This window comes from Neopsephotus bourkii, unplaced genomic scaffold (genome assembly GCF_033783945.1).
Source record: "Neopsephotus bourkii isolate Nb327-2 ecotype Australia unplaced genomic scaffold, CSIRO-AGI_Nbou_v1 NB_1707, whole genome shotgun sequence".
NCBI classification, from domain to species: domain Eukaryota; kingdom Metazoa; phylum Chordata; class Aves; order Psittaciformes; family Psittacidae; genus Neopsephotus; species Neopsephotus bourkii.
The window spans coordinates 7,205,601-7,219,648 of NW_026902181.1; the positions used below are offsets into that span (position 1 = coordinate 7,205,601).

The 14,048-nt window shown below is 40.0% G+C and overlaps 1 protein-coding gene across 4 annotated transcripts in view; it reads right to left on the minus strand.

The window, feature by feature from the left end:
- Positions 1-14,048, minus strand: part of PPP2R5C (protein phosphatase 2 regulatory subunit B'gamma) — an 83,569-nt gene that overhangs the window by 52,706 nt on the left and 16,815 nt on the right. For all 4 annotated transcript variants that reach the window (XM_061376207.1, XM_061376205.1, XM_061376204.1 and 1 more), the window contains exon 3: positions 13,133-13,292. In XM_061376207.1, the coding sequence (XP_061232191.1) occupies positions 13,133-13,292 (160 nt within the window). The remainder of the gene's footprint in view (positions 1-13,132; positions 13,293-14,048) is intronic.

Sequence of the window (14,048 nt, forward strand, 5' to 3'; positions counted from 1 at the left end):
TATGACCTCCCTGTGTTTCAGCATTAAAACACTTGCCACCAAGGAAAAATATTTACTTGAGTTCAATTACTTTGAGCAACCTCATTTGGGAAAAAAGAATTGCAAAGAAAATTGAGTTAGGAGCTGACTTACTAATGGGAAGGGAAAGAATATTAGTACAAGTGGAATGGAGCTAATGAATATCAGTGGGAGGAGGAAGACCTTACTTGAACTAATTTATGAATACACTTCCGTTGCAACACAATCAAAAACTGTGTTAACTTTGGCTACCCATATTTAGAATTTAATGAATGAAAAACCAGACTGATAGCATAGCAAAGCTATAGGAGTTCCAGGTTTTCGCTGAACCCTGTTCATCATTTCTAACTTCCTGATAATGGGAATGAAGGAAAACTCCGTAATAAATTTCTCAGGACATAAATGTGTTACATTTAGGATCCATCACTATATCTGGTGAATTCTCTTTACCCTGGAAGACTATGTAGTATTGCTTTCAAAACACACACATTCTACTTGGGTTGTGATTTAAAAAAACCCAGACACCCCCCCCCCAGTTCACCTGCCCAAAGACTTGCATCTATTTTCATTCTGAAGTAGCTAGTATTCTAACTGGTAGTGCCAGAATCAACAATATACAAGATAAGTAAAACTGGATTAATTTCCATTTACATGATGACACCTTGGACAAAATTGATTACCTATAAGATTATATGAGGAGTTTTCCTTTTTTGATTGTGAAAGGACTATTTAGGCTGAACTCCAAGGTAACTAAAGGCACAATTCCACAACCACTCAAGTTGCTATACCTCAGCAACCTAAGGCAGCCTAATTCAGTCTCATTCCAGCATTACCCTCTGCTTTATTTTTTATATTATTTTCCTCTCATCTGCTTCAGTGGTCATAAACCCCACATCTGGGTTGGTTTAGTCCACTAATCCAGCATAAAGTCACTTACTTTACTGTCAGGTTGGTTTTCTGTTAACTTAAAACTGTGTTCCATGGCAGCCTAAACTGAGTGAAGTCTAGATGAGCTACTGCTGCCACCCCACCTCTTCTGAGGTGCACGTGCACAGCCGTCTGAAATTGCTGTACAAGATGCATGGTTGAACCAGATTAGGAGACTGAGCAAAGTTCAAGTGAGAAGGAAAAGAGGGGAGGGGTTTGAGTCATATTGATTCCATTATCTGGTTCACCAGACAGCCACCCAAAGAAGTGGGAATAAACATGACTTGCTTTTACTGGTAGGACCAATGCCATTCACACTTTTCCCCTCCAATTATAGCCTAACCAAAACTTGCCATTCTTACAAATGACGTCAGGCTATAGAAAACAAGGGTCTCTTGACAAGTCTGAATTATGAATTACCTGAAGACAGCAACTTTGTCCTAGGTGGGGGGGGGGGAGGGGGGGGGGGAAGGCAGCATCAGATACTACACATTTTGGAGAAGAAATCACAGCAAAAGGAAAGACACCAGGCTTCTCCTACACAGTTCTGACTCAGTTCCAAAGGACAGCCAAGAGGAAATTCTTCAAGGAAACAGAGGTGGTAAACACCATGTTAATACTTAGCTATCAAAAGAAATACACAGATAAGAAAAAATCTTTACTTGGATAAATTAAATAGGTATGGACTATCATTTGGCTTCCTTAAAGAATTTCTAGGATTGAAACATGGCAAAAGATAACCTTCTACATTCCACATTTAAAAACAAAACAAACAAAAAAAATCCTTTCTAATATAGCAAAAACTGATTAGAAGTGGAATCGACAAACGTCTGCCAGCAATTGGATTTTTCTCTGTCTTGATTTCCTGATATTTGCAAGGTCACTGTAGCACACAGACTAACAGTGCCAAGTTTTCTGTCAGCCAATACTCAGAAGGTTTCATAACTGGGGGGGGGGGGATGGGGGGAGTGAGGGGAGGAATCAGTGGACACCTGTTGAGTTCAGAAACCTGTACAACACAAAAAATACCATCAGTTACCTTAAAAAAATGTATTTTAATGATAGCATCTGGTGCAAAGTAACATTTTCCAAGGCAAATTTCAGAAGCTCTTTTCAAATACTAACATGATAATTTTTATGAAGCCCATTATAAAAGCTAACACATATACCACCAAACTTCCTCCCATCTGTGGCCTCGTTCCAAAGGTCACACATGTAATTTTCAAGAACTGAAACACAGAATTTTAAAAGTAAAAACTTGAGAACATGCCAATTATCCAGCAAGCACAGACTTACATTTACATGTATAATTATTGCATTCAGTATTTGATCAGTAGAGCTTTTATGAGAAGTTCATTGTTTAGGTTTGATCATAATGAAGACCTGTGCAGTGGAACAAAATGTTCTTTTTGTAAATAAGAGCATAATAAAAGACATTTTAAGAGAGATTTGAATCTCAATTCAGAGACAAGTTAGGATCTAGAAAATAAGACAAGGCCACATTTTAAATCCCATCTTTATGGAATCTATCCAAGCTTCAGTGGAAACAAGTTTGGTAGGAAATGCTGCCAGGGACAGATGTAAAGCATTCTTCTAACAGTTTCAGCTGCTGACTAACGAGTAGGTGTTTGATAGGGCAGTTGAAATGAAAAACAGCTCATTAATCCAAGCCTATGATTTCACTTAAAGCTAGACTAAGAAAAAAAACACACCAACTCACACTGAAGCAAAGTATTTTTTTTTCTATAACCTTTTTAGTAGTTACTCACTATCATGTTTCTTAATCTTTAAAATGTTATGTAGTAATTCAGACTGGATAATTCCTAAGTATTTTAATATTTTGGCAATAATATTAAAGTATTTACTCATCTGATAGATCATATTTTCCTGTATGAACATCAAGAAATTGCCAGGTTTTGCTTTAAGAAATGTATATGCTAACCACACACACTTTCATAATTCTTCTGAACATTTAAAAGAAAAATACATAAAGTCTGTTTATGCAACACTATGATAATGTTTTTAAGATCAAAGACAAAGTTACTAAATTAACATGACAAAGTGCCTCCACAGTTCTTTCACATGATACACTTCATACATTCACTGACACCTTACCATAGTGATGTAGAGAAGAGTGAACTTCTGCAGTATTTTTCATTATGGGTTTTTTGTTTTGATAAATTCAATACAATATTGGGCTGCCAAAAATACTATAAAAGCATGAATGCAGCCAGGACCAGAAGGACAGCACTGCACATGTTGAGTTAGTCCAGTATAGTTCGTGTCCAAGAGACAAAGGAATCACAAAACTGTAGTCAATGTTTGACGTGACTTTTTTTTTTCTCTGTGTTTTGCCTTTTAAATGCATTATTTATTAGGGCAAATTATCTTTTATAGTAGCATTATCTTGTTTAATCTACCGTCTTACTTTGCATAAACTATTTTTAGATAATAAACAGTGATGATACCACCTTGCAGATGGACAAAACATATTCATTGCCATGCACAAATGCACAAACTGGAGTGGCAGAAATACTACACCTTTCTTCTCTACCTAATTTACAACTGGCAGGAGTAAGTTTCTGCAGTGAAAGTGACATTCAGTATTGAGATCTCCAGTCTCAACAGTTTATAAGAAAAGTGCTCCTAAAAAACCCCATAGTTCTCCATTACTGCTGTGAGTCCCATAAATTCAATTATATTACATATATGCAGTCAGTCTCTTTTGTATCACAAAAAACAGATGCCAATTTTAAACAAACAGATAATACGCTCTGCTTAAGTTTAAAATTGTCCTGATATGAATGTCTGGAAATTACCAACATATACAGTTGAATTCCTCTGCAGCACAGAGATAAATTCTTGATTTGCTTTTAATTTAATCTTGGTATCGGTTTTGCTTACTTATCTGTACTCTACAGTTGAGACAAACACACAACCACCTTATATTTCTGGCATTTGGAGAAATTCTCACTTTCTCCCCCTTCCTCATAGTTACAACAGTTTTATCAATGAAAATTTAATTCTACTTTTTTTTTAAGAATCAGAATCTTAAACTGGAATCACATCATCTGCAATCTTGATTCATCAGACTTTAATACTGTGCAGAAAACAGAACAATCTCCTGGACAGCCATTTGTGTCTTAAAAACATTAGGAAACCTTTAAGAAGGCTTGCCTCCCTATCAGAGTCCTGTATCACAAACAGACAAGTTGAGACACCATCCTGATGTTCTCTATGTTCTCTTGCACAGAAGACTCAGGATTTGGCATAGCTCTACAGTCTCTGCTTGAATAAAAAAGGAAACCATGCACTCAGCATGAAATGTGCTCAGACAAATGACACCCTTATGACGTGCCGTGTTCATTATTTTACTGGGGAGGGGGGAGGGCTGAGAAAGAAAGAATAGATATGACTGGTAGTACTCTTAATGTTGAAATCATGCTAAGTCAGGAACAGACATCTCCACCAGAAGGTCAAAACTTGACTGCTCAACATGCACAGCAAGATCTTCAACAACAAAACACTACAATCCTGTCACATCCAATTATTCTACATTATGGAACCAGCGCAGTATTCCGTCTTCTATACTTCTCAGCATGAAAAGTTAGTATGTATGTCCACATCTGTCAATAGCTCGTTTCTTCTTATCTTGATATATGCCTTTGCAAGAATATTTTATCCATGCTTGCAAGACCATAAATCCAATTCCAGGAGGTAAACAGTAACTCTGTGAATAAATTAGGAACTGTATTTGAAAATAAAAGCTGAACTGCAATAGTCATTTTGAAGATTACACAAAACAGTGTTCTGATCTAAAAAAGAAACCAACCCAAGCCCATGAACAAAATCACAACACTAGCATCACAGAAGTACTCTATAAGAATATAAAATCATTCTATCCAGCTTTAAAAACTACGTACAGAAATGCTACCAAAAAAAGCATATTTTTACATCATGCTAAAGTGTACATATGTATGACTAACACATGTTCATTGGGAATTTTGCAACATTTCAGAATAATACAGAGCATTGAAGTAATTTTATTTTTTCAAATTTCTTATTCTAGGACTGACAGAGAACATTATCTTTTAACAAATATTCCTTGCAGGTTAAAGTTAGATTTGTGACACAATTTATTTGACAGTGCATGAAACCTTTATTTCAGTCACTGCATCTTGATGTATTTAAAAATTCTCATTGTGACGTTCTCTTACATATAGTAGAGATTGAGATTCTTAATCTTACCACTTTGCTCAGCAGTTATCTCTAAATGCTGCACATTTACAATTCACTAAAATCAGCACATCCTTGCAAAATAACGTACTTACACAAATACAAGTATGCTCACCTGTTTGTACTGTTAAAAAACTCTTGTAGCACATAAACTAAGTGTACATAATGGGCAAGGGAGCATTTTAGAAATCCATAATTTGCAAGACTGTACCACGGGGGGGGGGGAACTGTCAATGGAAGTATTACTAAAACTGTAAATTCTCATAAGTATAAATTCCCATTTTCAGTAACATACATGTTTGAATCACGAAACTTAAATTTTACTTTTCTGCATTAATAGTCTTAAATAGAAATGAAAGACATTAACACTTAGATTGCTCGTTAATGAGTTATGAAATAGACTACTAGCTGCTTTTTATTCCTTTTTGATCTTTGATCAGTGAGTCCATCACAGCAGCAACCTCAGTTCTGCAGATGCTGCTAGCTACTCTCATGTGGTAAGGGACAACTACATTCTCAGTAAAATCAGTATTAAACCCAGGTCTTTTTTGTTGTTGTTGGTTTTGGGGTGTTTTTCTTTTTAAGAATTTGAGAGACTTGATCTGTATGATGGTTGGATACTTTGGATACTAACTCCATGAAAGGAGCTGAAGTATTATTGCAGCTGTCAAGCGCACAAGCAACAAGCATGCAATTCATAACATACTATGACACTCTCAAAAGTTTCCTCTCAAAACCAAATGGACACAGGTAGAGGAGTAGCTCATATGCATCACATATTCAAGCTCTAGAGCTTTTTCCAGTCTATAGTGTATATGGGTGTCAGAAATTCGTAGAGGTAACGTAAAGTCAAGAAATAAAATGAATATGACCCAAAATCATCACCAGAAACGAATGCCACCGCACAAACTAAATCAGAGATACTAACATAGATATTTGCTAATTAATGATGAAAAAGTTATCCATAACAACACAATGAATTAAAGTTTCTTGCATAAAGTTGAAGTGGGCAGTTGCAAAGAACACTTCAGTGTGTCAGTGGTCAGGTACATACAAGCTCAGATCTGGTACTTTAGAAATACATTTATTAAATATTCATATTGAACACTTTGCTGTTTATCTCACACAGAACACATTCTTAAACCTGTAAACAATTTCAATATATCCCAAATTACAAACTGTCTTCTTAAGAAAGCAAAAGTGAAGAAACCTAAGTTTCTGAAGGCTGAAACACCCCTTTGCCATTTATAATTGAAATAACCAAAACATTAATCTGCAGCTTCTCAAATCATGACCAAACACAACTTTAGGCCAATTTTTTCCCAAATAATAAACAACTGAAAACAAAAACCAGCTTTCTGTAACTGAAGTACCTGCACTATAAATGTTAACTAACAAGCAGAACCAGACAAGCAGAAATTAAAGTAACACAAGTTTGTTGGCACGGAATTTTTCTTTTTATTATGAAAAAAGTAAAGATCTTGAAAAGATGTTTGAGACATTTCTGAGGGTGCTTCTCCAGAGAAGCTTCTGGGTTATCTCTGGGCAGACAAGCTACCTATTCCAATCAGACTAAATCAGGTTTCATTGCACTGTGCTGCAGGGAGATTTGCAGCTTGCAGCTTTGCTAATACATGGTTCTCAATGCTCTACAAACCACTTGCACCAGAGACTTCTTTTTTCTACATTAATCTCTACTCTTGGAGCATCTTTACTCATAATTTACTTCCTTTTTGCATTATCTGAACTATTCCACTCCTCCATTTCCAGAATAAACTGAGGGTGTACAATGTTGATCATAAGCTGTGGGAATGAATACAAATCATGCCACACTAATACCCATCACCAGGACATATAGGCTGGTATTTCTGGAACCCTATCATCAGCACTTCTGTGCAACGCCTAAGAGAAAGTTCACAACATGCCTAAAGACCAAAAAGGATTTCCTAAATAAGAAACCTTGATGAAAACCCACTTTCGCATCTCCTCATTTCCGTTCCCACTATTTCAAGTGGTCCACTGATCTGAACTCCAGCCCTATGGCACAGAAAAACAGTGGCTATCTCAGCAATAAATGCTTGGAGCAATGCAGAGATATTTCACCCTCCCCAGCCAATGAGATGGCTTCATTTGGAGCTAGCCTCAGATGCCTCTATACAACCGCCCGTAGCATGGGGAATAAACAAGAAATTAGAGATGTGTGCATGTCTACGGGGGCATGATATAATAGGCATCACAGAAACATGATGGGATGGCTCCTATGACTGGAGTGTTGGAATGGAAGGCTACAGACTCTTTAGAAAAGACAGGCCCAGCAGGCAGGAAGGAGGAGTTGCTATTTATGTTAGGGATAGGCTGGAGAGTATGGAACTCTGTCTGGGGACAGGTTATCAGTCAATAGAGAGTTTGTGGGTCAGGGTTAAATGGAGGACAGCAATGGCAGACACTACTGTGGGGATCTGTTAGACACCACCTGGTCAAGAGGACTCTGTGGATTAAACACTCTACAGACAGACAGGAAATGCCTCACGCTCACAGGCCCTTGTTCTCGTGGGGGACTTCAATTACCCTGGTATCTGTTCGAGGTACCGTATGGCCCAGCACAAGCAATCCAGCAGGTTCCTCGATTGTGTGGAAGATAACTTCCTTCTGCAAGTAACAGAGGAGCCAACAAGGAGAGGTGCCATGCTTGACCTCGTGCTCACCAACAGGGAAGGGCCTGTCGGAAATGTGATGCTCCAGGGCAGCCTTGGTTGCAGCGATCATGAGATGGTCGAGTTCGAGATCCTCAGGACAATGAGAAGAATGTGCAGCAAGCTCACTCCCCTGGACTTCAAGCAAGCAAACTTTGGCTTCTGCAGGAACCTGCTTAGTAAGGTTCCATGGGATATAGCCCTAGAGGGCAGGGGGGCCCAAGACTGTTGGCTGATATTCAAGGATCACCTGCTACAAGCTCAGGAGTGTTGCATCCCAACTAGAAGGAAGTGCAGCAGGAGGGCCAGGAGACCTCCTTGGATGGATAAGGAGCTGCTGAGGAAAATTCAAATGAAAAAAGAGGCTTAATAAATGTGGAAGCAAGGACAGGCGGCCTGGGACAAATACAGGGATGTTGTCCAGGAAGCTAGGGACCAGGTTAGGAAAGCTAAGGCCCAGTTAGAATTAAACTTGGGTAGGCATGTTAAAGATAACAGGAAGGGATTCTATAGGTATGTAGCGAATAAAAGACAGACTAGGGACAATGTAGGCCCTCTCTGGAAGCTATCAGGAGAACTGGCTACCCTGGATTTGGAGAAAGCTGAGGTTCTTAATGACTTCTTTGCCTCAGTCTTCACTGAGGAAATCCTGCCTGACCAATTTGGTGGCCTTCTATGATGGGGCTACGGAACTGATGGACAGGGATAGAGCAGTTGATGTCATCTACCTGGACTTGTGCAAAGCGTTCAACACTTTCCCACACGACATCCTTGTCTCGAAACTGGAGAGACATCAATTTGATAGGTGGACCACTCGGTGGATAAAGAACTGGCTGGACGGCCGCATGCAAAGAGTTGAGGTCAATGGCTCAACGTCCAGCTGGAGACCAGTAACGAGTAGTGTCCCTCAGGGATCGGTGTTGGGACCAGTCTTGTTTATCATCATTGTTGCTGACATGGACAGTGGGATTGATTGCGCCCTCATCAAGTTTGCCGATGACTCCAAGCTGTGTGGTTCAGTTGATACGCTGGAGGGAAGGAATGCCATCCAGAGGGGCCTTGATACACTTGTGAGGTGGCTGATGCTGACCTCATGAAGTTTAACCATGCCACATTCAAGGTCCTACACCTGGGTTGGAGCAATCCCAGTCACAGCTACAGGCTGGGAAGAGAAGAGATGCAGAGCAGCCCTGTGGAGAAGGACTTGGGGGTGTTGGTCGATGAGAAAATGAACATGAGCCGGCTTCAGTGTGCGCTCACAGCCCAGAAAGCCAACTGTATCCTGGGATGCATCAAAAGGAGTGTAACCAGCAGGTCAAAGGAGGTGATCGTGTCCCTCTACTCTGCTCTCATGAGCAGACATGGAACTGTTGGAAGAAGTCCAGAGGAGGGCCACAAGGATGATCAGGGGAGGACTGGAGCACCTCCTGTATGAAGAGAGGCTGAGAACGTTGCGGCTGTTCAGCCTGGAGAAGAGAAGGTTGTGTGGAGACCTCACAGCGGCCTTCCAGTATCTGAAGGGGGGCTATAGGGATGCTAGGGATGGACTCTTCATTAGGGACTGTAGTGGTAGGACAAGGGGTAATGGGTTAAAACTTAAACAGGGGAAGTTTAGATTGGATATAAGGAAGAAGTTCTTTACTGTAAGGGTGGTGAGGCACTGGAATGGGTTGGCCAGGGAAGATGTGAATGCTCTGTCTCTGGCAGTGTTCAAGGCCAGGTTGGACAGAGCCTTGGGTGGCATGGTTTAGCAGGAGGTGGCCCTGCCCATGGCAGGGAGGTTGAAACTAGATGATCTTGAAGTCTTTTCCAACCCTAGCTATTTTATGATTCTATTCTATGATTCTAATACGACAGGCCATTTAGAGCTTACCAGTTACAAGCTTTCAGGGACCTAATACAGACCTTAAAGCATGCAAAGATAACCCCATTCTATATGCTCTGATTAAAATGCAACCCCATGTAATGTGCATCACACTACACAGTAATCAACCCAACATACATGAAGAAAATACACATCTCTGTCTGCTACAGACAGAAGAAAGATTTCCCAGGCACTGTAGCTATAGAAATACATCCAGTCGATGTAAGTAACTGGAGTTTGAAAGCCGGTTAAACACAGCTATGTTGAAGGAACAATATGTTCTTCCCAGTGCTTCATTAAAGTCGAACCTGCTTGATCATCTCAGTCCTTTAAATTACAGCCTGTCAGTCCACTCTAACTGCTGCTCAGGCACAGACATTAAACACCACTCTTAAAGCTGTCCAAAAAGAAAGTTTCTCAGCTTTACTTGACACACTGAATGCACGTCAAGTCATGTATCTCTGTATATTAGAACAGGGTGACTGGCCAACAGCATTCTCAGCAACAGTACTAGGGGGGTATAAGTGAACACATGCAGTGAGCAACTATCCAGACACTTGCTATGATCCATGAGACTGGACATAGCTTTATTAGTAAGTGTAGTAACTACTACCTATCCAGATCAGCCATTGCATCACCATTTCATAACAAAGTCTGACCCTCAACAGCCTGGAGACATACATAGAGCATCAGATATCCACCACAGACGAGCTCAAGATCTTTCATTTCACTTGAGAGTAGGCAGTGATTGCTGACTGAAAAACAAATATAATGCATACGCACAATACTCCTACCATTTCTTCACATACAGGTATGTTGTGTCAAATGCACTGGAATACTCTTGAAACAGACCTTCACAGTATCACAGTATCACAGTAGGTTAGAGATTGGAAGGGACCTCAAAAGATCATCTAGTCCAATCCCCCTGCCGGAGCAGGAACACCTAGATAAGGTTACACAGGAACGTGTCCAGGCGGGTCTTGAATGTCTCCAAAGAAGGAGATTCCACAACCTCCCTGGGCAGCCTGTTCCAGTGTTCCGTCACCCTCACTGAGAAGAAGTTTCTTCTCAGGTTTAAGTGGAACCTCTTGTGCTCCAATTTGTACCCATTACCCCTTGTCCTTTCATTGTTTGCCACTGAGAAGAGCCTGGCTCCATCCTTGTGACACTCCCCCTTTATATATTTATATACACTAATAAGGTCACCCCTCAATCTCCTCTTCTCCAAACTATAGAGACCCAGCTCCCTCAGTCTTTCCTCATAAGGGAGATGCTCCACTCCCTTAATCATCTTAGTTGCCCTGCGCTGGACTCTCTCCAGCAGGTCCCTGTCCTTTTTAAACTGAGGGGCCCAGAACTGGACACAATATTCCAGATGAGGTCTCACCAGGGCAGAGTAGAGGGGAAGGAGGACCTCTCTCGACCTACTAACCACCCCCCTTCTAATACAACCCAGGATGCCATTGGCCTTCTTGGCCACAAGGGCACAGTGTCGGCTCATGGTCACCCTGTCGTCCACCAGGACCCCCAGGTCCCTCTCCCCTACACTGCTCTCTAACAGGTCGTTCCCCAGCCTATACTGGAACCTGGGGTTGTTCCTGCCCAAATGCAGGACTCTACACTTTCCCTTGTTATATTTCATCAAGTTATTCCCCGCCCAGCTCTCCAGCCTGTCCAGGTCCCTCTGGATGGCAGCACAGCCTTCTGGCGTGTCGGCCACCCCTAAAGACCTTAAGACTTACCTTTTTATTTATTTTTTTTTTCCCCACTTCCCCCCCCCGCCACACCCAAGTCCAAGCAGCCATTCTTCATAGGTTACTAGTGTAGACAGCAACAGATCCAAAACTTCACCTCACCCACCATAAAATGGACTACTTTCCCCCACTCCCACCTGGATTCACTTTTCTCGTTTCCAGCTCACTGTCCGCACTGCTTTGCATTGCATGCTCAGTTCTAGCCACCCTGAGCTGACAGTCCCAGGCACAACCAGAAACATACTATTTAAAGTAGAACAAAATAGAGGTTCTAGATCTTGTAACAAACATTTTTCCTTGCAGCTGAGCCTCTGAACAAAAGGTCATGCCAGTCAATAAGGCTGTATGCATAACTTTTTACAAAAATCACTACTTTAATTCAGTGTCATTTGCTTATGTCACACCCCGGATGTGACAGCTTGTGCATGAACCTACTATGTCAGTGTAAAACATAGGCCATATTATCGATAATCTGTGGTGCTAAATATTCTCATTTACAAAACTAATAGAGTAAAATTCACTAATTAAACAGCAGATAAATCTTAAAATTAAGCAGCATCTTGTATATAGACTGCTATACTAACACAATGGACAGTATTTCATATATTTTGTAAAAACAGTATCTCTGTGAAGAGATGAATGTTGCAGTCCAATTTGATCTGCATAATCTGTATAAAACCAGTATAATTCAGATGGGTTCAGAATCTAAGTTTCTTATATTCTAGAAATACTAATGCATTATATCAAGAAAACAGTGACTGGAGAAAATGTCTTATCCCTTGACATTTCCACATTGCCTACACCAGCACTAATCAACACCTCAGGAATCTATTACGCTTTCACTGCCAACTTTAAACACTGGAACGTAGTATGCATCACACTTCAAAACAGCTTTTTTTTTTTTTTTTTCCTTTAAATAAACCTTCAGAACAAATCGGCTGCTCATAAGCAGTACATCAGTACACTGGATCACATCTGGAAAATTCTACCCTAGCACTACTACAAGCTACTGTAAGCACACTGTGGAAACATGTATCTACATAAAAGACAGTAGCTAAAATAAAGATAAAAGCTGTGTTATTAAGACAACAACTATCACCATCTTTTCATTACAGATGGCAGTAAATATAAAAGACCACAAAGCCTTAAAATTGACAAAAGAAAAATAATATTCACTAAAAAGATGCCACTCCGCTTGACCCATCATCACAAAAACAAGACCAATAAATAGCGATATCCAGGTCTTCCCACAATGCCAAGAGATATTTTAGTATAAAGAAGTGTTTCAGCATGCTGCACTGAGGACAGATGATATACTTTGCAGAGAAAGCCCAAATACTCTTATTTTATGCAAGATGAGCAAACATACTTTCACACAGACATTTCTGGGTTGAAGAAACAAAAGTATTTCATATACTGATCACCAAGAGGGCAACACATTGTAAGTCCTCCTATAAGGATTGACAGAAAAGAAAAACCAAACCAAAACAGTGTGTTTGAGCATGCAAGTATGTGCAAGTTTGCACATGTATACTTGATATATTATGTATGATGTTCAGGTACAAGTGTGATAGTTGAGATGCTTCTCTGTCTTATGCCCAAGATCCCCCCAAGAGTCATTCTGATTTAAAAAGACATACCTTTTAAAGCTGGCAGTTTCTGAAGCTCCCTGTTATTGCTAACATTAAACCTTGAAGAACTCTGCCGCTTTTCTTTCTTCAGTACTGTCTGTGGTGCTGGTACTTTGATTTTAGATAGCTGTGCTGGGGGAGGAATGCTGTTTGTTTTTTTGTTTGACACCTGGTTAAAAAAAAAGAAATGAAAGCAGTTAATTGCAGCAGAATTTAGAGAGAAAAATCTTCTAAAAATGATTGTTACAGTAATAGATGAGGCAAAATAAACTTTTAATCAAATTGCTCTATCTTCTGAATATATAGCTATCTATTCTGTTCCATCTTTTCAGTGTTAATTTCTGTACCACAGCCCTCATATAGAGGGGAATAGATCATCTTGTTACATGCATTAACCCATTTATTTGAAGTTATCAGCTGACTGAAAAGCTATTCTCACCTTTTCCCTGAGAAGTCCAGGTCTCCAAGGTATCTAGCTGTCTAACTTCAGCTTTAAATGGATCATAAGATCTTGTCTACTTACAGCAGGTGAACCTCCCACTGCCTATTTGTACTGTGCCTTGCTGCTAGACTCCTAAGCTTAGCTTGGCTATTCAGGCTTTGATATAAAGTTGAACCAGGTCCTACTGTTGTAGTGGCCTCAGCAGCTTCTAAAACATACATGAAGATTTGTAGCAGTTTACTGCCTACTCAGAGCAAGTTGCTTTTACTGTAATAATCCTAAACAGATTGCCATTGTACCTCTGTATGAAGTTTATAACTTAAAACTAGAAAAATGGTTCCCACCTATAGGTTTCCAAATTGCTGTTATTTCCCAGACTATACTTGACAGTGCTCTCAAGCTGAATAAAATGCATCATTAGCAAAAGCATGTCAGAACTTGTAATGCTGCCTTTCTCATTCCTTTTCTGAAATAGGAAAAGCA